The sequence below is a fragment of the Magallana gigas genome, chromosome 9 (genome assembly GCF_963853765.1).
Source record: "Magallana gigas chromosome 9, xbMagGiga1.1, whole genome shotgun sequence".
NCBI lineage: Eukaryota > Metazoa > Mollusca > Bivalvia > Ostreida > Ostreidae > Magallana > Magallana gigas.
In genome coordinates, this window is record NC_088861.1 from 49330352 (window position 1) to 49351205 (window position 20854).

Genomic DNA, 20854 nt, shown 5'->3' on the forward strand with positions numbered 1-20854 from the left:
GCAATTATTCAAAGGTTTCAACACAATCCACAATGCTGAAATAGTTTGTTGGCAAATTTGTGAACTGAAATGTCATACATTTTAAGCTCTGACAAGATGTGACTACTGCAACTCAAAATGCCTCTTGACTACATATCATTTTTTAACTTGAATATGATTGTGTTGAAAAATCTCAATCCCTCCTGGAGTGTTATCACACGGGTCTTAGATACACGGTTGTGTGTATCGTATTTCATTGAATAAAATTCGTTCGAAGAATTCTGAGCGAGCTCTTTAAAGAGTTGCTGAATTGTTATCGACATGAGTATGGAAAACTATTTTCAAACTTGCATTTTATTATTAAAAAAAAAGTACAATTTCGGATGATCGAATCAGTTGAGCTTTTTTGTTAATAATTACAATTTGAAACACTTACTATCTTTACTCCTTCTCAAGGTGTTATTCTCCCGACCAAGATCTTTAAATATAAAGCCATATGAAAAATAAACATGCACAATATAAACAAGAGGCCCATGGGCCACATCGCAAACCTGAGGAACAATAGGTATGATAAAATCAGTTTAATGGAGTCATAATACAAACTATCTGGACAATGTACAATAATATATGTAGATCCTGTATAAATAAAATCCATTTTCCACTGGCTATTCTTATGTTTATAATCTTTAGTCCCTTTTCTAACAGGTTGATTTTATAGTCATATCATATGTTGAGTATTGCAGTTCTCAAAAAGATCCTTAACAATAGTTTATATATGGAATATATAAACGTACATTAAACTCTGAACCTTCTCGTGAGGCCAAAGAATTGTCCTGGGGCCAAAATCTTAACAATTATAAAGAATCATCTGGCTGATTAGTTTCTGAGAAGATTTTTAAAGATTTACCCTAAAGATTCTTTTGTTAAACTTTGACCCCCCATTGTGGCCCCAACCTACCCCTGAGGATCATGATTTTCACAACTTTGAATCTACACTACCTGAGGATGCTTTCACACAAGTTTAAGCTTTCCTGGCTGATTAGTTTCTGAGAAGAAGATTTTTAAAGATTTACTCTGTTTATTCCTATGTAAAACATCAACCTCCCATTGTGGCCCAAAACCTACCCCCAGGGGTCATGATTTTCACAAATTTGAATCTACACTACCTGAGGATGCTTCCACACAAGTTTTAGCTTTCCTGGCTAATTAGTTTCTGAGAAGAAGATTTTTAAAGATTTACTCTATATAATCATATGTTGAACTTCGACCCCCCATTGTGGCCCATACCTAACCCTGAGGATCATGATTTTCACAACTTTGAATCTACACTACCTGAGGATGCTTCCACATAAGTTTCATCTTTGCCAGCTGATTAGTTTCTGAGAAGAAGATTTTTAAAGATTTACCCTATATATTCCTATGTTAAACTTCGATCCCCCATTGTGGCCCCACTCTACCCCCGGGGGTCATGATTTTCACAACTTTGAATTTACACTGCCTTAGGATGCATCCACACAAGTGTCAGCTTTCCTGGCTGATTAGTTTCTGAGAAAAAGATTTTTAAAGATTTACCCTATATATTCCTATGTAAAACTTCGACCCACCATTGTGGCCCCACCCTTCCCCGGGGGTCATGATTTTCACAACTTTGAATCTACACTATCTGAGGATGCTTCCACACAAGAGTCAGCTTTCCTGGCCGATTAGTTTGTGAGAAGAAGATTTTTAAAGATTTACTCTATATATTCCTATGTAAAACTTCGATCTCCCATTGTGGCCCCACCCTACCCCCGGGGGTCATGATTTTAAAAAAATTGAATCTACATTACCTGATGATGCTTTCACACAAGTTTTAGCTTTCCTGGCTGATTAGTTTTTGAGAAGGAGATTTTTAAAGATTTACTCTATATATTCATTTGTTAAATTGCGACCCCCCATTGTAGCCCCACCCTCAGGTGAGCTAAAAAGATTAAGTTTACAATACAATAAGTTGTTAAAGTTGGTTTCTGGAAGAACAGACTTTGAAAATTTTCTTAATAAATATTGACAAATTTTTTACTTTTTTAATCTTTAGTTTTTAAGATCTGTGTACAAATATAGAATTGTGAGCAAGTCTTTGTATCTTGCTTATAATTCGAAGCTTAACACTCAAATATGGTTAGTAAATAAAATTGTAAACAATTAAACACAAGAAACATGCACTACATGTATAACAAATAAAGAACACAATTTATTTTTTTGAAATGAATCATATATATACATTTATTTACCTACATATTTCCGTCAGCGATATCAAACTCTATTTAAACTGAATAAACTCGGGAAAATGTCGAGCATCTCAACAAAACCTATTGCATTAATCTACCATTACGCAATAGATAATGCCGAATTACCGATAGAATGAATTGTATTTCAGTACCCCTACATCAGATTTTGCTTAATTTGCGCAGATTAACAGTTAACTGTTTGATTTACCGAAGTATCTGTTTGATTTGATACGTAAAAATCACGAAATACAGACGATTGTTTCCAGGTTACAAAGCGTAAATAATGAAAACGAAACGAAAATCAGAACAAGCTAACACCAACGTCATGTGTGAAAACTGTCAACGCATTGAAATATTTAGCATCAATTTACTTCACAAAATCGGCACCAATATATTTTGCATGTTTCAAAATTTCCCTTCATACGCAAACTGTTGCACAACAAGCAAATTCATCATAGTCATATCGACCCTTTTTCGTATAATGTCATGGCTGCTTTAAACAAAGAACCTCGTTTTAGAAGTATGGAATACGAGTCTTGGTAAAATGGGTATGCAAACCCGGGCCGTGGCAAAATAAAAGCCGGGACAGATCGGCAATCGTCAATTCCAAATACGCATTTTTTTTTGCAGCAATATTAAAAGCGAATACAAATATTCTAGTCCATCAAATATCCTGAAATTTTAATGAGATTGGCAGATTAATAACTGCCAATCTTTGGTTTTGCCCAGGCCAAGTATTGCCTACCCATTTTACCGGATGCCGATCCCGAAGCTATTAAACTGATTGAAACACGCCTTTCCTTTATCATTACTTTCGTAATAACTCAGATTTGAAACAAAATTACCCCTTAATTTTTGCAATTTATATTTTCCTTCCCATAAGGATAGTTTAGGCTAAACTACGTTGAATTTGCCTCGGTAGTTCTTTAGAAGAAGATTTTTAAAAATGCACCCCCTTTTTTCTACAGTTTCAAGGTTTTCTCCGCTTTGAATACAGATCGGACTTTTATTTCTGCATTTTATATTCGCCCTCACATAAGGATGCTTTGTGCCAAATTTGGTTGAAATTGGATAAGCGGTTTTAGAAAAGAAGTTCAAAATGTAAAAAGTTTACAGACGGACAGACGGACAGACGGACGGACGGGCAGACAGACAGACGGACGACGGACAAAATGTGATCAGAATAGCTCACTTGAGCTTTCAGCTGAGGTGAGCTAAAAATGAAATAAGAAACCTGATGTGTGGTATTTTATTGACATACCTGTTAGATAAAAGCATATATATATGCATTATACATATATACATTATATGTTTTTCCCGTACTATTACAAAACGCTTATACTATGACGTCATAATGAACTCTGAAAAGCGCAACATATACTTGATGTTATATGACGTCACAATGATCATTTGAAATGTATGTATATATATATATATATATATATATATATATATATATATATATATATATATATATATATATATATATATATATATATATATAATCAAAAATGAGTAAAGTTAATCCACACAAGTATTAAATAATAAAAAATAACAGAAAGCCGATTCAAAAATCTACCGGTTTCATTACAATTTTCAGGAGTTTTGAACAATCACCATAGATACATAGGTACATACATTTTCCGTGATATTGACCATTTAATTGTGTGATATTTCTAAATCCAATAAATATTAAGCTTATTTCTATCCATCGTTTCTTGAATATTAATGAAAAAATGCAAAAGTTAATAAATTCAGGTCTTAACACAAAGAATCTTTTTCACACTTAAAAAACTTACGCTCTGTTTTTTCTGTCATTTTCTTATTCATGTGTTCGAGTTCTGAATAAAAAAGGGGAAAATAGTTTATCGACACAGTAAGTCACGTAAAATTTATTTGAAAACTGTGACATGACAATTGAGATGTTTTTAAGTGATATTAAACATCAGAACACGCATTTTTAGAAATCATCTTTGTTTATATTAATCAAATTACAATGTTTTTTTAGGAATCATAAATAATGTCACGTGTTGTACGCGATATCAGATAACCTTGAGTCTGCTAATTGGGTAGTAGACAGTGTAGTGACTGTTTTTCTAATATGTGGATGCGTGCTTTTGCTTTTAATAGTACATATCTAAGTAAAGAAATAATAAACAAAAAGAAAACAATACATTCGCAATTATTTAAAAGTTTCAACACAAACCACAATGCTGTACTAATTTGTTGACAGATTTTTCAACTTAAATGTCATACATATATTGTTTTGACAAGATGTGATTATTACAACATAAAATGCATTTTAAATATTAAATGTTTTAAACTTGAATATGATAATGTTGAAAAATCTCAATCCCTGTCTGACTGTTATCACACGGGTTTTAGATACACGGTTGTGTGTATTGTATTTCATTAAATAAAATTCGTTCGAATGACAGTCTAAAGATTTTTGAGCGAGCTTAGTAAAGAGTCTCTGAATTGTTATCGAAATGAGTATAGAGATCTCTTTTCAATCTTGCATTTAATTATTTTAAAAAAGGACTACAATTTCGGATGATCGAATCAGTTGCGCTTTTAAAAAAAAATAATTACAAGTTAAAATTTACAATTCCTAATGATTAGGCTTTATTTTTTTACAATTTGAAACACTTACCATCTTTACTCTTTCTCAAGGTGTTATTCTCCCGACCAAGATCTATTAATATAAAGCCATATGAAAAATAAACATGGACACTTAAAAAAAAACAAACCTTTTTTATTGGAAATTCTATGGGCGTGGCCTTTTCAGTTTTTAAATATTGCAACTGGTTTACTACTGTAATATTTTCTCTTCAATTACCGTAAGTGGTGTTATCACTTATATGTAACACAATGAACAGCGCATCAAAAAGATTCATATTCATTGACATAATGTTGAATTGCAAATTTGGGGAAAACCGTTCGTAAACTCCTTGTCTAGTTTTATATTTTAACGTAAGTATTATATTTTAATGTATCTTCAGAATACTGAATAGGGCTCTTCAAAGAGCATTAATTAACACGTATACAAAGAAAGAGTTGTATTAAACTAAAGACGAGCTCGTTACAAACAACGATTAGGTTTTCCGTCGTAGCTGCGTCATACTTGTGACGTATTACAAAAAATTGATAGCTGACCATCGTACAATATTAGATGTGTAAACACTGAGAAACAAAGTATTATATTTCTGTGACCGCGTAGATTTTACGGTGATAGAGAATTCGTCTGGATCTGCATCGGTCGTGTGCAGTACGAACTGGGTGAGGGAATGATGGCGTAAAGTGTATAAGGTAAAAGGTTGGGGCGCGCTGTGGGCCGTAAGCTAAAACGAAGGGTAGGTTTGCCGTATTCCCGAAGGTCCACCAGTATACAGTTCCAGAGAAATAAACAGGCAATTGATGCAGGATTCCACATTATTGGACGAGACTCAACGATGGCAACATTATAACAATTTAACAGACAGACATGTTACAAACAAGTCGGATATGACCAGAAGTGGCCTCCGGACTCAATACTCTGGGAGAGTCGGACGTAGCCGGGGCTGGCCGCCGTATTCCAGACTGCGCATTGACAATTGTACATAACTATTTATAAGAATCTTAACAATGAGTATAAATTGCAATTAACAGGTAATGATATAAGTAAGCTGAGTGAAAGTTTCACAGATATAAAATAATTAAATAAACTCAATGAGACTGATGTCCAAGAAATGAAAATCTGATAATTGCACAATGTTGTTTTAAGAGATTAACAGTCCTTGAGACATGACACTCTGTCTCTTTGAAATCACATATAAAGTCTGAAAAGTGTCAATCACTAAATAAAAAAAGTAACTATGTAAGAAATAAACTGTGAGAAAAAAATTACGAAACAGATGTTGAATTTTACAAGTAAAGTAAAAAAAATAATTATAATTGAACAGTGCATTTTGCACGATGATACTACATGTTTATAAGCAAATACAGATCTTAACACGTTGTCTCTAGTTTGATTCGCCGCATTTTATTGACAGAGTGGGACTGTGGTTATGCCCGGTACGATGGTAAAAAGACCACTTGCAAACGTTTTACACGCATTTTTATCGAACGCAAGCACCAATGAATCTATTAGTATATATGCGGGGATCCTGGAAATTTTACAAGGGGTTTTGAAGAATAATTTTGTATTTCGAGGAGGGGGAACATGCGCGGATCAGAAAATTTTTCCGGGGTGGGGGTTGAAAAGTCAGACGGTTATTTGAGTTTGCCAAGGGATGTCCGAGGCATATTTGGTAAGTTTATAATGTACACATAATTGAAGGAAACCTTTCCCTTCTAGATCCGCGCACGGAGAAGACCGATGCCGATAATTTTACTGTAATTTTAACCATTTTTATTTAATTACTCATGTTCATAATTATCAGAAAACCAATATTACCTTTCAAAGCAGTTAAAACTTAAAACTTAAGATACAAACCATTTAGTCTCGGTGAGTATTGCGTCCGCGTACGAAAATCATGGCAATTCTTAAGAAATTCGGATGGACGAACTGTGTCCTAGGTCGTCCATCCGATTCTTTTTCTGACTAAAAGCTACAAACCTGCAGTTAGAGATTTTCAAACTCTTTTTGATTATGTCAATTTGTTTGTCTCAAAGAATCCTTTTTTAAAACAATAAAATTTTACCTTAAAAAAAAGAAAGAAATCGGGCACAATTTTCAATGTTAGCATTTTACAATTTTATGGTCTAATAAAATTTCAAGAAACAACTCTTCATTGCTTTATCCGATATATTGCATGAAAAAAATTTACATCGCATTTTTTAAATTACAAAAGGATATTCAAAATGAACTTGGATTAACCGCTAACAAACAGGCATAAAGAGAGACTGAGAACCAATTTTTTCTCTTTTTTTTTTACATCAGAAGAAAATCAAAAATAAATCAAAATATATATTTTTTCTTTGTATGCGTTAATGAAAATGTAGATCAGCAAGGGGTTCTTTTTCGTGCAAGCACCTACTTAACAGATTGTTACACGGGTCTACAACGATGACAAATATCGAAAAGGCAATATTGTAGGTGAAGGATGAATGTGTAATTTGTTTTTTAAGTTTATTTTTGATACATGTAATTATATTTATCTGGATCGGTTATGTTTGTTAGTTTGTTTTGATTATTAAAGAGGGGAATAAAGAAATGAGTAATTTCCAAGCACGTAGCATCGTTTTTGAAAGTGGGGGGGGGGGGGAGCAAACTCATCCAACAAATCTTGACAAGCAAAAAAAAAAAAAATGGAATTTTCCAAAATTTCACTCCTAATTTCATGATTTCCATACCATGCTACCAAAATGGGGGGGGGGGGGGGGGGGGCAACTCCATGATAATTCAATTTTTTTTATGTAAATTTTATTAAAATAGTTGCTTCGAGAAAAAGTGGGGAGAGGACATCTTTATGTCATATAACATGTGAAACTGATTTCATTCCACCCACAAGCTTGAAATAATGAAATAATTTTAATGAAAACAATATAAATAGACGTCATAAATCCCATATCAAACGCCATATAACCACTTGATTCTGCGCGTCTTTTTAATGAATTTAAAAACAGCGGCAAATTCTAAAATGTATTTTAAAGGTAATGTTAGCTGCAGGTCTGTAGACCTTGTATGAAAAATTTCGGATGGTAGTCAATTTTTCCGGGATACAGACAGAGCGGTACATATATGCAGCTAAGGTAACTAAGAATGATCCCAATAAAATACTTTGTTGAGTAATGCAAGCTTTTAAGAAAGCAATACTTATATTTGTTTAAAATATAACATCCAAATACTTCGTCTTATACATTCGCTATTTGTAGAACAAGCAGAACCAGTATCAGTCTGACCGGCCTCACCATATACATTGTTGGAATTTTATTGTCCTAGCATTGCAATGCTCTGCATGTACACAATTTCTTTTAAAATTTAAACACTTAAAGTGTCCATCTATATGGCTACACAAAACGTACACACGTGATTCAAAATAACCCAGACGGAAAACAGTAAAGAATTCAGTCATTGAGTCTACGTTTTATAGAACTTGTAAGAAAACACAATGCGGGTCTGAATGTTTGTTGATATGTCAATCTATCAATATACAGTTTGTTAATTATTTTCTATTGCTAAGGCTACAGCGTATTTGATGAACATTGAACAACATTCTTTCCATGCCACTTTTTTCCATGGAAGATAGCGAATACAAGTATAAAGCATTTATAAAATTTATATAATTACCTCTTTAGAATTGTGTATGGAATAAATAATTTATAAGTTGCTGCTGAAGGTTGTTTGGTATTTTCGTTTGTAGATGCTTTGCAAGTAAAAAACCTGAAACGCGGGGCAAGTCATAATTAATATCCCTAATAACCGTAACTTAAAAGTAGCGGCTTTGGATTCAAATATTATCGTATACGAATATTAAGTTCACTTTTTAAAATCATCTCCACGATGATAATTATATTATATCCATCGCAAATCAGTATTTTTTTTTTGCTTTAAAAGAATTGTTCTATCGGGAGCAATCCCGCGTTCGTTTAATTTGTCATGTCAGTAATACACATTGTGCTTTATATGACGGCCGTGTATACGTATTGTAGAAAAGTTGAGTTTGATTACCATGCATTGGAACCTTTTTATTAACACATCTCCCAGTACTGAAACAATTCAAAATGTCTCTGTTACAGTAACACAGTGGGGCGTTAATCGTGTACATCCAGCTTTATAAGCACCTGCACTGTCGTCTATGCGACGGCCTGAATACAGCTAGCGACTCTCCTATCGATCGGTTACCTGAGTCTCGTAATGCATCTAAATATAGACAGGGGCACAGTTATGAAACAAACAACAAAAATAAGGTCAAAGAGGTTTATCTATATGAAATGAAAATGTACATATGTATAAAACATTTGGGAATTGTATGTGGAATTATTTTTGCGCGCTACATGTATCAGTTAGTGCATTACAAGAATCCCTTTCATAACCTCATAAACGTGCGCACCCCCCCCCCCCCCCAAAAAAAAAATGGACCGAACTGACAACAATTGTTTCTGCAAATACTGACTATAAATTACGAAAACATTAAATTGAATACTATGGAAGGATTCAAAATTAATTTCTTTACAACTTTGCTTCAATAATGCATTAGAAATATTTATTCCTTTTTAAGTTATTGACAAGAAACTTTGGACGCCTCTAGCTCCCTAATTATAAGGGCCAGCCCCTTTTTCGGTATACCGAATGAAAGGTCTGGGTAAGACCAAGAACTTTTAAAATACATGTTATAACAAATTTTTATCAGGTAGAAAACTAACACGGAAAATACGCGAATTTTTTTGATTTTTTTTCTTACCTTTGTTTCAACATCTTTACCACCCCTTTTATTTGCATTTAAATAATAAACTAGATTCGATCTCGTTGCGAGCAACGAGTGGGTCTTCCGTCCAATTTTTGAAAAGATAAGTATAAACTTATCAATTTAAAGATAAAATCGTAGATCTAAGCGAAAAAAAGAGAAAAAAATTTTGCGGCACTCGAGGCTTGAACCCGGGTCGCCTGGGCCATGTCCACGACTATAACGACTGAGCTACTCGGACTCCGCTTCAGAACTTTGACGCTTAATTTCTCGGCGGACATTCTCTATACCGAGGTACATTAGAAAAACGGTAGATCTATCATCTCTGAAAATTTCAGCCTTTTATCTTTACTCGTTTTTGAGAAACCCGACAGACAAAATTGACTTTTTAAAATCGTAAACGGACGATAACTTCTGACCGGAAGTGTTTTTTCAAAAATGAAAAAAAATGTATCAGCTTTAGATAAAAACACGTTTATATTGAAAATTTGAGCGAAATCGACCCAGCCATCTTCGAGAAATCTTCTGCACAAAATCGGTAAGAAAAAAAAAGAATAATAAGAAGAAAAGTGAAAAAGAAACAATAGAATAATAGAAGGGTCTTCCGCTGAAGACGGAAGACCCTAATAGAATATATCTCGCAAAAATTCAATGTATTAGCTTCCAAACCAGCCCATCTTTGAGACTCTGCCAGTCATCGTTAAAGCTAAACCCCCTGGACAAAAGAAGTCGTTAAATTTTACTAAAAGCGGAATAACTCAAAACCGGATAGGGATTTTTCTCAACGAAAATATGCAACGACAACATCACTCGGCATGTTAACAGTCCTGAAAATTTCAAAACAATCGCCGAACAAACGAGCGAGATATTAAGGATCAAAGTTGGCGTCTAGAAGAAAAAAAAATAATAAGAAATTTGAAATTTTTCAGAATAATAGTAAGGTTTTCCGCTGAGAGCGGAAAACCTTAATAATTTAATGCGACTGAAAAACATTGAATGCCATCATAACTTGCTTCTGAGTTCACATTATAACGTAACCTTGTTTATAAATCAAGCCGTCTTCCTAGCTACTATTATGCAACATCAATAGATCGAGGTCAGTCCCTGGAGCATCTTCTTATGATTGAGGTCAGTTCATCGAGGTCACCTGCATTACTGAATGAATCTTTCAATCGAAATTCTTACGCGTGAGACAAAATGTGCATTCTTAAATTAACAGGTCGAACTGTATTTTATGTATGTTTGCATCTCATAAGGGAACTGAATTGAAATAAAACTGAGTAAAATAGTATATAAATACTAAAGCAAACTTCAATTTTTTTATAAGAACTACTTATGCAAGTGGAATGTGTGCGCACGTGGAAGCATTTGCCGGATGCCACATATGGACACAATAGTGATTGGCCGAAACCGATTACAAAAAAGCATAAAGACATATACATATGATTATATAAAATACTTAAGAATATTCTTACAAAGTAACACCTTTCGTACCAATGCTAATTTGTCAGGGAGCTGAAAAGATACTGTTTAATGAACGAATTTGACTTTGACCGGAAGAATTTTTAAGATACATGTATTTATCAAAACAGATATCAATAGTATGACATTGAAAATTTGATTGATGATTTTTTGCGCTTTTAGTTTTTTTTTTAGTACAACCTGTACAGATATAAATGGTTTTGATATATTTGTTTTCGCTTTTAAGTCTGATGTTTTACCGCAATTACTCGATTTATATTTAAAAAATAAAAAATATCTTAAGTTGCTTTTTTCAACAAAAAAAAAAGAAGAAGAAACTAGAGCAAAGCTCGTTGCAAAGCAACGAGTGGGTCTTCCGTTAATGTCGGAAGTAAAGCTGGAAGTTCCTGTTAAAAGCAGAGCTCTTTAACCAATGACAAGAGTAACTAAAATAAAAATGAATTATTCCTGGTACGACTTAACAAAACCCGAATGATTTTAAGTACGATTTTACAAAAACCTTTTTGATTTCAAGAACGACTAAACAAAAAAATCCCAATGTGTTTAAGTACGACTTAACAATTATTTTTGGTACGAGTTAATTTTACTTTAAACATTACGCTATTTTTTAAACCAAGGACCCGGAAACAAAATTTCCGGAAAGATCAATTTTTAAACCCCGATATCTTTGTAATGCATCGTCCGATTTTAAAACGAATTTCAGTTTTTAATTTAGCTCAATAAAAGCTGCTTTGTTGCTTTGTAATAAATATCAAATTATTGGTCAGAAAAGAGTTATCATAAAAAAAACTTAGTAGCCCTTGTGCCCCTTAATTTGTGGGGCAAGCCCCTTTTTCTTGATATCAAATAAAAGGTCTCGCTAATATAAACATATTTTGTACTACAAGTGTTCATGAATTGTAAACCGTTCTCGAGATATCTGTACAAATGTGTTTTAGGGGCCGACCCTTTAAGCCCTTACCGGGACCACTAACAACAAAATATTTGGTTTAATATTGTTCAGATCATTATTTAGAACAACTTTTGTTCTACATTGCTTTTTCAAATATTTCTTCTTTTTCAGATATAAATGATCATAGTTTTGAGTTCGGGCCCTTTGAAACCTCTAATTACGTAATATATGACTTAGGTATGGTACTGTATAGATGAACAGCTGTACAATGAACATTTTGCTTCTATAATTAATAACAAAATATTGTTAAGTAAAGAGTTATTGTAAAATGACATTAGAGCCCTTTTAGTCCCTAATTTGAGGGACCAGCCCCTTTTTATTGATATCAAATTTAAGGTCTTGCAAATTTGAACATATTTTGTTCAACAAGTGTTCATGAAATGTTAACCGTTCTTGAGATATCTGTATGAATGTGTTTTAAGGGCCGACCCTTTAACTCCTAAATGGGGTCATAAACAAATACATTTAAGGTAGCATATTGACAAGAACACCACTTTAAGCAACTTTTGTTCTACATTGCTTTTAAAAATATTTCTCCTTTTTCAGATATAAATGATCAAAGTTTTGAACTTCTGGCCCCTCGAAACCCCTAATTACGTATCATATGACTTAAGTATGATACTGTATAGATAAACAGCTGTACAATGAACATTTTTGCTTATATAATTAATAACAAATTATTGTTGAGTAAAGAGTTATTATAAGAAGACTTTAGAGCCCCCTTGGCCCCTAATTTGAGGGGTCAGCCCCTTTTTCTTGATATCAAAGGAAAGCTCGTAAAAATTGAAACAACTTTGCATTACATGTTTTAACAAATTATGTGCACATCGAAAGGTATTACAGAAAATGTGCAAAAATTTCGTGGAAAAATGTGGTGCTAATTTTCAGGTTCAGGCGAGCTTCGAGGCCTTGAGCAATTTTCATTATTGGAAACATGGGGGTACATCTACAGACATTCATCTACAACCCCTGAAAGTTTCAAGCTTCTATCTTGATTAGTTTCGGAGGAGATGCGTGGACAAAATGACCCTTAAAAATTTACAAAACCGTCTATATCTGAAACAGGAAGTGACGTCATCATGCAAAAATTTTATAATATGTAGCGACGATGATGTTCTATCACTCCTGAAATAGTTTTTGAGAAATAACGCTCCAAAAAAGTCAGAAAAAGAAAAAAAAGAATAATAAGAACTAGAGCAAAGCTCGTTGCAAAGCAACGAGTGGGTCTTCCGGTAATGTCGAAAGTAAAGCTAGAAGTTCCTGTACGAAGCAGAGTTCTTAAACCAAAAAACATAAGAAACTAAGACCAAAGAAATCGAATTATTCTTGGTACGTGTTAATAAAATCCGAATGATACCAAGTACGAATTAACAAACCTTATCGATTTTAAGAACGACTTAGCAAATACAAATCCGAATCTGTAAAAGTAAGATTTATCAATTAGCGAATAATTTAGGTACGAGTTAATTTAACTCTGAACATAAAACTATTTTCTTAACCAAGAATGTGGAATCAGAATTTCCGGAAAAATCAATTTTTAAACCCCTATATCTCTGTATTGCATCGTCCGATTTTAGAACGGATTTCAGTTTTGAATTATGAATAATAAGCTCTTATTTTCTGTTATTATGATTAATAACAAATTATCGCTAAAAAATAAGTTATAATGAAAAGACTTTGTAGCCATTTTGGCCCCTAGTTTGAGGGGTCAGCCCCTTTTTCTTGATATCAAATGAAAGGTCTTGTGAATATATACATATTTTGTTCAACAAGTATTCACGAATTGTTAACTGTTCTAGAGATATTCGTACAACTGTGTTTTAGGGGCCGACCCTTAAACTCCTTACCAGGGCCACCAACAAAATATTTATAGATCCCATATCGTTTTGAACATCATTTTGAGCAACTTTTCTTCTACAAGGCTTTTCAAAATATTTCTCCTTTTCTAGATATGGATGATCAAAGTTTTAGACATCTGACCCCTTGAAACCCCTAATTACGTATCATATGACTTAGGTATGGTTAGGTATAGATGAACAGATGTACAATGAACATTTTTGGTTCTATAATTGATAACAAATTATTTTTCAGTAAAGAGTTATTATAAAAAGACTTTAAAGCCCTCTTGGCCCCTTATTTGAGGGACCAGCCCTTATTTCTTGATATTAAATAAAAGGTATTGTAAATATAAACACGTTTTGTTCAACAAGTGTTCAGAAATTGTTGACCGTTCTAAAAATATCTGAACAAATGTGTTTAAGGGGCCGACCCTTGAAATCCTTACTGGGGCCACCAACAAAAATTAAGGTAGCATATTGTTAAGAACATTATTCTAAGCATTGTTTGTTCTATAATGCTTATCAAAATATTTCTCCTTTTCTAGATACAAGGGATCAAAGTTTTGAACTTCTGGCCCCTTGAAACCCCTAATTACGTAACATATGACTTTGGCATGGTACTGTATAGATAAACACATGTACAATGAACAGTTTTGGTTCTATAATTGATAACAAGTTATTTTTCAGTAAAGAGTTATTGCAAAAAGACTTTAGAGCCCTCTTGGCCCCTTATTTGAGGGGCCAGCCCCTTTTTCTTGAAATCAAACGCAAGTCCTAGATAATCTTAACAACTTTTGAATTACATGTCTTATCAAACTATTTACACATTAAAAGGTAGGGCCGATAATGTGCGAAAATTTCGTGAAAAAAATTGGTGCCAATTTTTAAGCTCGGGCGAGCTTCGCCGCCTTGCGCAATTTTCAAAATATCAAATAAATAGGATCATCTACAGACATTCATCTACTATCCCTGAAAGTTTCACGTTTCTATCGCAATTAGTTTTTGAGAAGTTACGTGGACAAAATGGTCCTTAAAAATTCACTAAATCCTCAAAATCTCAAACCGGAAGTGACGTCATCAGCCAGAAATTTCATAATATCAAGTACTTTTAATGCTCAATACGTCCTGTAAATTTCATGCAAATCGGTCGTGTAGTTCACGAGAAATAGCGTTCGAAAAAAGTCAGAAAAAAAATAAAAAATAAAATAATAATAAGGAAAAGAAACTAGAGCAGAGCTCGTTGCAAAGCAACGAGTGGGTCTTCCGTTAATGTCGAGAGAAAAGCTAGAAGTACCTGTAAGAAACAGAGTTCTTAAGCCAAGAACAAGAGTAACTAACACAATAAGAAAATGAATAATTCTTTGTACGACTTGCAAAATCCGAATGATTTTAAGTACGACTTAACAAAAACCTTTCCGATTTCAAGAATGTCTTAACAAAATAAACCTGAATGTGTTCATGTACGACTTGACACGAATTTTTTTGGTACGAATTATGTTTTAAACCAAGAACGCAGAATCAAAATTTCTATAAAAATCAAATTTTAAACCCCAATTTCTCTGTAGTGCATGGTCCGATTTTAAAATAAATGTCAGCGTTAGATTAAGCTTAAAAAGTTCTTTGTTTTTGCTTAATGAAAAATATCAAATTATCGCATATAAAAAAGTTATCATAAAGAGACTTACTAGCCCTTTTAGCCCCTAATTTGAGGGGCCAGCCCTTTTTTCTTTATATCAAATAAAATGTCTCGCAAATGTAAACATATTTTGTTCACATGTATTCACGAATTGTTTTCGAGATATCTGAACAGCTGTGTTTTAGAGACCGACCCTTTAACTCCTTATCGGGGCCACCAACAAAAACATTTTAATTGCCATTATGTTAAGAACATTATTCTTAAAATTTTGTGTTCTGCATTGCTTTACAAAATATTTCTCCTTTTTCAGATATTAATGATCAAAGTTTTGAACTTCTGGCCCCTTGAAACCCCTAATTACGTAATATAAGACTAAGCTATGGTACTGTATAGATTAACAGTTGTACAATAAACATTTTTGCTTCTATGATTGATAACAAATTATTGTTCAGTAAAACGTTATTGAAAGGAGACTCTAGAGCCTTCTAGGCCCCTAATTTGAGGGGCCAGCCCCTTGTCCTTTATATCAAATTAAAATCAAATTATTGCAAAAATAAACATCTTTTGCATTACATTATTTCACAAAATATGTATACATTAAAAGATATTTCAGAAAATGTTCAAAATTATCGTGGAAAAATTTGGTGCTTATTTTCAGGTTCTGGCGAGCTTCGAGGCCTTGAGCAATTTTCATAAGTGAAGGCAATGGGGTACATCTACATACATTGATCTACAATCCCTGAAAATTTCAAGCTTCTATCTTGATTACTTTCGGAGGAGATGCGTGGACAAAATGACCCTTAAAAATTTACAAAATCGCCAATTACTGAAACCGGAAGTGACGTCATAAGTTTAAATTTTAATAACCTCGAGTATTTACGATACCAAAAAAGTTCTGAAAATTTCGTGGAAATCGGTTGAATAGTTTTTGAGATATAAGCCACCAAAAAAGTCAGAGGAAGAATAATAATAATGAAAAAGAATCCGAAGAAAAACAATAGGGTCTTCCGTTGCAAACGGAAGACCCTAAATAGAATAACAAGAGGGTCTTCCGTCGGAAACGGAAGACCCTAATAAAGAAAAAGAAACTGTAGAATAACAAGAGGGTCTTCCGTTGGAAACGGAAGACCCTAATTAGTGTAAAAAGAAAGATTATGTCACTTTACTGGTCGCAATTTCAAGCTTCTATCTTGATTACTTTCGGAGGAGATGCGTGGACAAAATGACCCTTAAAAATTTACAAAATCGCCAATTACTGAAACCGGAAGTGACGTCATAAGTTTAAATTTTAATAACCTCGAGTATTTACGATACCAAAAAAGTTCTGAAAATTTCGTGGAAATCGGTTGAATAGTTTTTGAGATATAAGCCACCAAAAAAGTCAGAGGAAGAATAATAATAATGAAAAAGAATCCGAAGAAAAACAATAGGGTCTTCCGTTGCAAACGGAAGACCCTAAATAGAATAACAAGAGGGTCTTCCGTCGGAAACGGAAGACCCTAATAAAGAAAAAGAAACTGTAGAATAACAAGAGGGTCTTCCGTTGGAAACGGAAGACCCTAATTAGTGTAAAAAGAAAGATTATGTCACTTTACTGGTCGCAATGTTTATGAAGCGGGTCTTTTTATCTTAATGAAATATATTTGCATCTTGAGAAAAAACAGTTACAATTTTTCGACCATGTCAATTCGCCATTCTCCTGCTCGAGTTCTAAACAAAAAGCAAAAAAGAAAGTATTACAAATACATTGTCATCTATAAAGTACTGGGAAATTAATACCCATGGGTTGCAACAAATGTAACGGAACAAATGGCAGATCCCAAAATACTAAACATCGAAACATTAGCTATGAAAACTATCATTGGTTTCTAGATAAAAATCTAATGAGGATGTCAAACTTTAGGGATTATCCATATAACCGTGTATAATACGCAAAATTAGATAACTTTAAGTAAAAAAGTTAAGTATTGTTATTATTTTTCTTATGCATATGTGTGTTTAAATGGTTACCGGGTATTTTTCTATATTGTATTTTATATAAGGATAAAGATCACCCTGAGAGATGTCCTCAACGAGTTAAAGCCTGCCTTTATCAATTCGTAAATAAATAGCCATCAAATTAAAATATCGTATATCAACTAAAACTTCATAAGTATTGACTTTGAAGAAGATGTATTTCATTATATCTTCAAATGCTTTTCAACTATTTTCATTCTAAGTAAAGATCTTCCCTTAATTGGTAGCTCAGTGTCAATTCGGAAAGCCCAAACTTGAATCTTTTCAAGTTAGTCTGCACCGTGCACAGAACAGCTATCCCACAAACTTAGAGCATATTGAAGGGTATATCAAATAAATGTTATATATTATCTTGAGAAAATTTTATACTTAAGTTTGTTTTATCTTAATTTTTTGTATGCAGAGTTAACAATATCATCAATGTTAACATAATAAACATCAATCTTAGATAATGCGTTAATGGCAACCAATAACAATAAACATTTGGACATGTTTATTTGTGATCATGTTTGATCGATAACAGAAAATAATATTTACGATGAATCTAACGTTTGAATTCGCCATTCTTTTGTTTGACAATTACGACGAAAAAACTCTGAGGTTTCCAACTAATTAACCATTTAACATTTTAACAAAACTTTTAACAAAATTTAGAAATCATCCATAAAATTGCGTGTAGTATCTTAATGAACAAAATCTGTATAAAACAATTAATATTCATTTCGATTTCTATAATTATATTTAAATGGCATTAAATCGAAACATTAGTTAGTTTGTGCCTGACAAGCATAAATAAAACATTCATATACAAGTTATTTTGTAAAACACATTCCTGGGTATGTTATCCTTGACGACTATGTGACAAATTACAACATTACAAATTAAAAATGAAAACCAATCGGTCCAAAAGAGACACTTTTTTGTTTAAAAAAGACAAACTGTATGTGTTGCTTAATGTAAATGACTTTAAGACCTTTAAACTTTTATTCCTCTGTCTCTTTTTTTTATTTTGCCTCTTAAAAATCTGATTGGACAACAAATTGCCAATCAGATATTTCTTATTTATACAAATTACCTTTTGAGCAAAACACTATTATCTATGTAAATAAAGATTTTCTACATAATATTCTACCTATCAATATATGAATATTCGTCTTGATTTCAAAAAAGTTCTTAAAGTACTAAAAGTTCCTAATTCGTTCCAATAAATCAACATAATCTTAGAATAATCACGACGATCGACCTTCCTTACGATCCAACATAATAACATGTCGCTTTAAAGATAAATATATCTTGTAGATTGAAGCGACATCTATCGATGCAGAAATCCGAACTAGAAGATCTTTGTTAACGTCAGACTTGATTTTTCGGTTTTACTCTCTGCTACTCAATTACAATCGTAGTTTCATGGTTTTGTTTTTGTTACGCGCTTGTTTACGATGACCAGGCTATAGATCCGGGTATAGATACGGTGCACGATGTCGCTAAAAAGCGTAAAAATCTTTTATGTACATCAATCTCCTTCCAGTTTAAAAGAATGCGTAGAAAACATAGCAGATGTCAAAAACACAGTGTAAGTATATAATTGTAAGTCCAAATCGATGATGCAACGCTGGTTCCGCGGTTTTTGTAATCTTGCGCGATACATTTTAGTTTTTCACTTGGATATTAATATAGGTGTTTTAATGTAAAGTTTCACTGAAATAAACTTTGCAATATTTTTCATACCTATATACTTTTTTTCGGAGAGCTTTACCCCTTTTTTAGATATAGAATACTTTAATAGTCAAGTTTGTTCACATACACAAAGTTGCAAATGCTCTTTAATTTGAAATGACTCGAACAGGGAACGGTTGTAAGTGTTTTATGAAACAAACAAAAATGATTCGAATTAAAAAAAAAGCAGGCTGGTGGCAAAATAAAAGTATTTAGATACATTATTTTGTTATGCTCTTGCACAGAAACCCGACTAAAACCGTTCTGAAGCCTCGTGTGTTCAGGATGAATGTAAATGAACAACAGACATTATAAGATTTACCTTTGCTTTGTTTCTTGTAGTATCGTAATCTAAGCAACAATATAAAACTTAGTTCTTCAGTTAAGGATACATGTATATTTAATTTTCTTTGATATCTTACTTTCGAGATCTACATGTAATTCCACTACAAATATTCCCTCTTGCCGCAATGATATCCGACCTTGTAACAAATTACCAATATTTGCGATCTTCGAGTACGTTAATTTTGAATAAAAAGCAAAGGATCAGATTGAGGGAAGATGTAACGTCATAACTTAAATGTAAAATGTAAGGTATTTTAAACACCGGTAAAAAACCAGTTTTGTTATCCCCCATTTGATCCCCCATTTTGATAATCATCCGTAAACAATAATATGTAATTTAGTTTAAGTATAATGAATACAATGCCCAATAATGTCGTATCAGCAAAACAACAAAAATAGAAACGTTTAGTGAACTAGATTCATCTTAGATCAAACATCCTATAATTTTAGAATTATATTTCTCTGTAGGACAGTGTTGATTAGTTGAAACTTCTTTAATGACGATGTTTGATGCATTGTTTACTTTTGGTGTCGCATTTTGATAGCATAGACTGATTTGGACACAGTAGCTCCGGGTTAAAATCCTTCTGTCTCGCTTTTGCGGTCATATTGTAACCTAAGGCAGGCTAACTAATTCTACTAGTGTCCTATTTCTATTGGGGTTAAAATGGGTACACGACTCATGAGATGAGCAATCTATAGAAAATGAAAAGCATTAGCGGCGTAATTTGGCAACTCTGCTTGTATGTCCCCCAGAGAGTTGAGTATGCTATATATTTTATATGTTCCATAGAGGGTAATACATGTATGTATAAGTCGTGCGAGGCAATTTATTTTGCGAGCAAGATTATAATCCTCAAGCTATATTTTTACGTTTGGAATGCCTTAATGTTTTTATGTTTACAATAAACCAATGGTGTGACTGCACACCGGCATGATTTGCAACATGTAACATCGGTTTACAAATAAGCAATGAAACAAATTTACAAATATGAAACAATCAATCTAAAGAAAAAAAAAAGACTCCTGTTAAAATGTTTATATGTTGTTTTGAAGAAGCCATATTCTGATAGTTAAGTTTTATACAATTCATTGTAGCCAAGGGATGCATGTCTTCGAAACTCTGTAACTAGAATTTCCTCAGGTCCCATTAGGCACATATACCTTTAATTCACCCTTTATAAGGCCAATCACCAATTTCTGAAGAAAATTACTAGTCAAAACCTGTAAAATTC

General features: G+C 33.0%; 1 protein-coding gene across 5 annotated transcripts in view; it reads right to left on the minus strand.

The window, feature by feature from the left end:
* Nucleotides 1–20854, minus strand: part of LOC105323696 (uncharacterized) — a 168328-nt gene that overhangs the window by 127235 nt on the left and 20239 nt on the right. For all 5 annotated transcript variants that reach the window (XM_034478767.2, XM_066071964.1, XM_066071962.1 and 2 more), the window contains 2 exons: nt 4900–4941; nt 4046–4087 (listed from right to left, as the gene is read on the minus strand). In XM_034478767.2, the coding sequence (XP_034334658.2) occupies nt 4046–4087; nt 4900–4941 (84 nt within the window). The remainder of the gene's footprint in view (nt 1–4045; nt 4088–4899; nt 4942–20854) is intronic.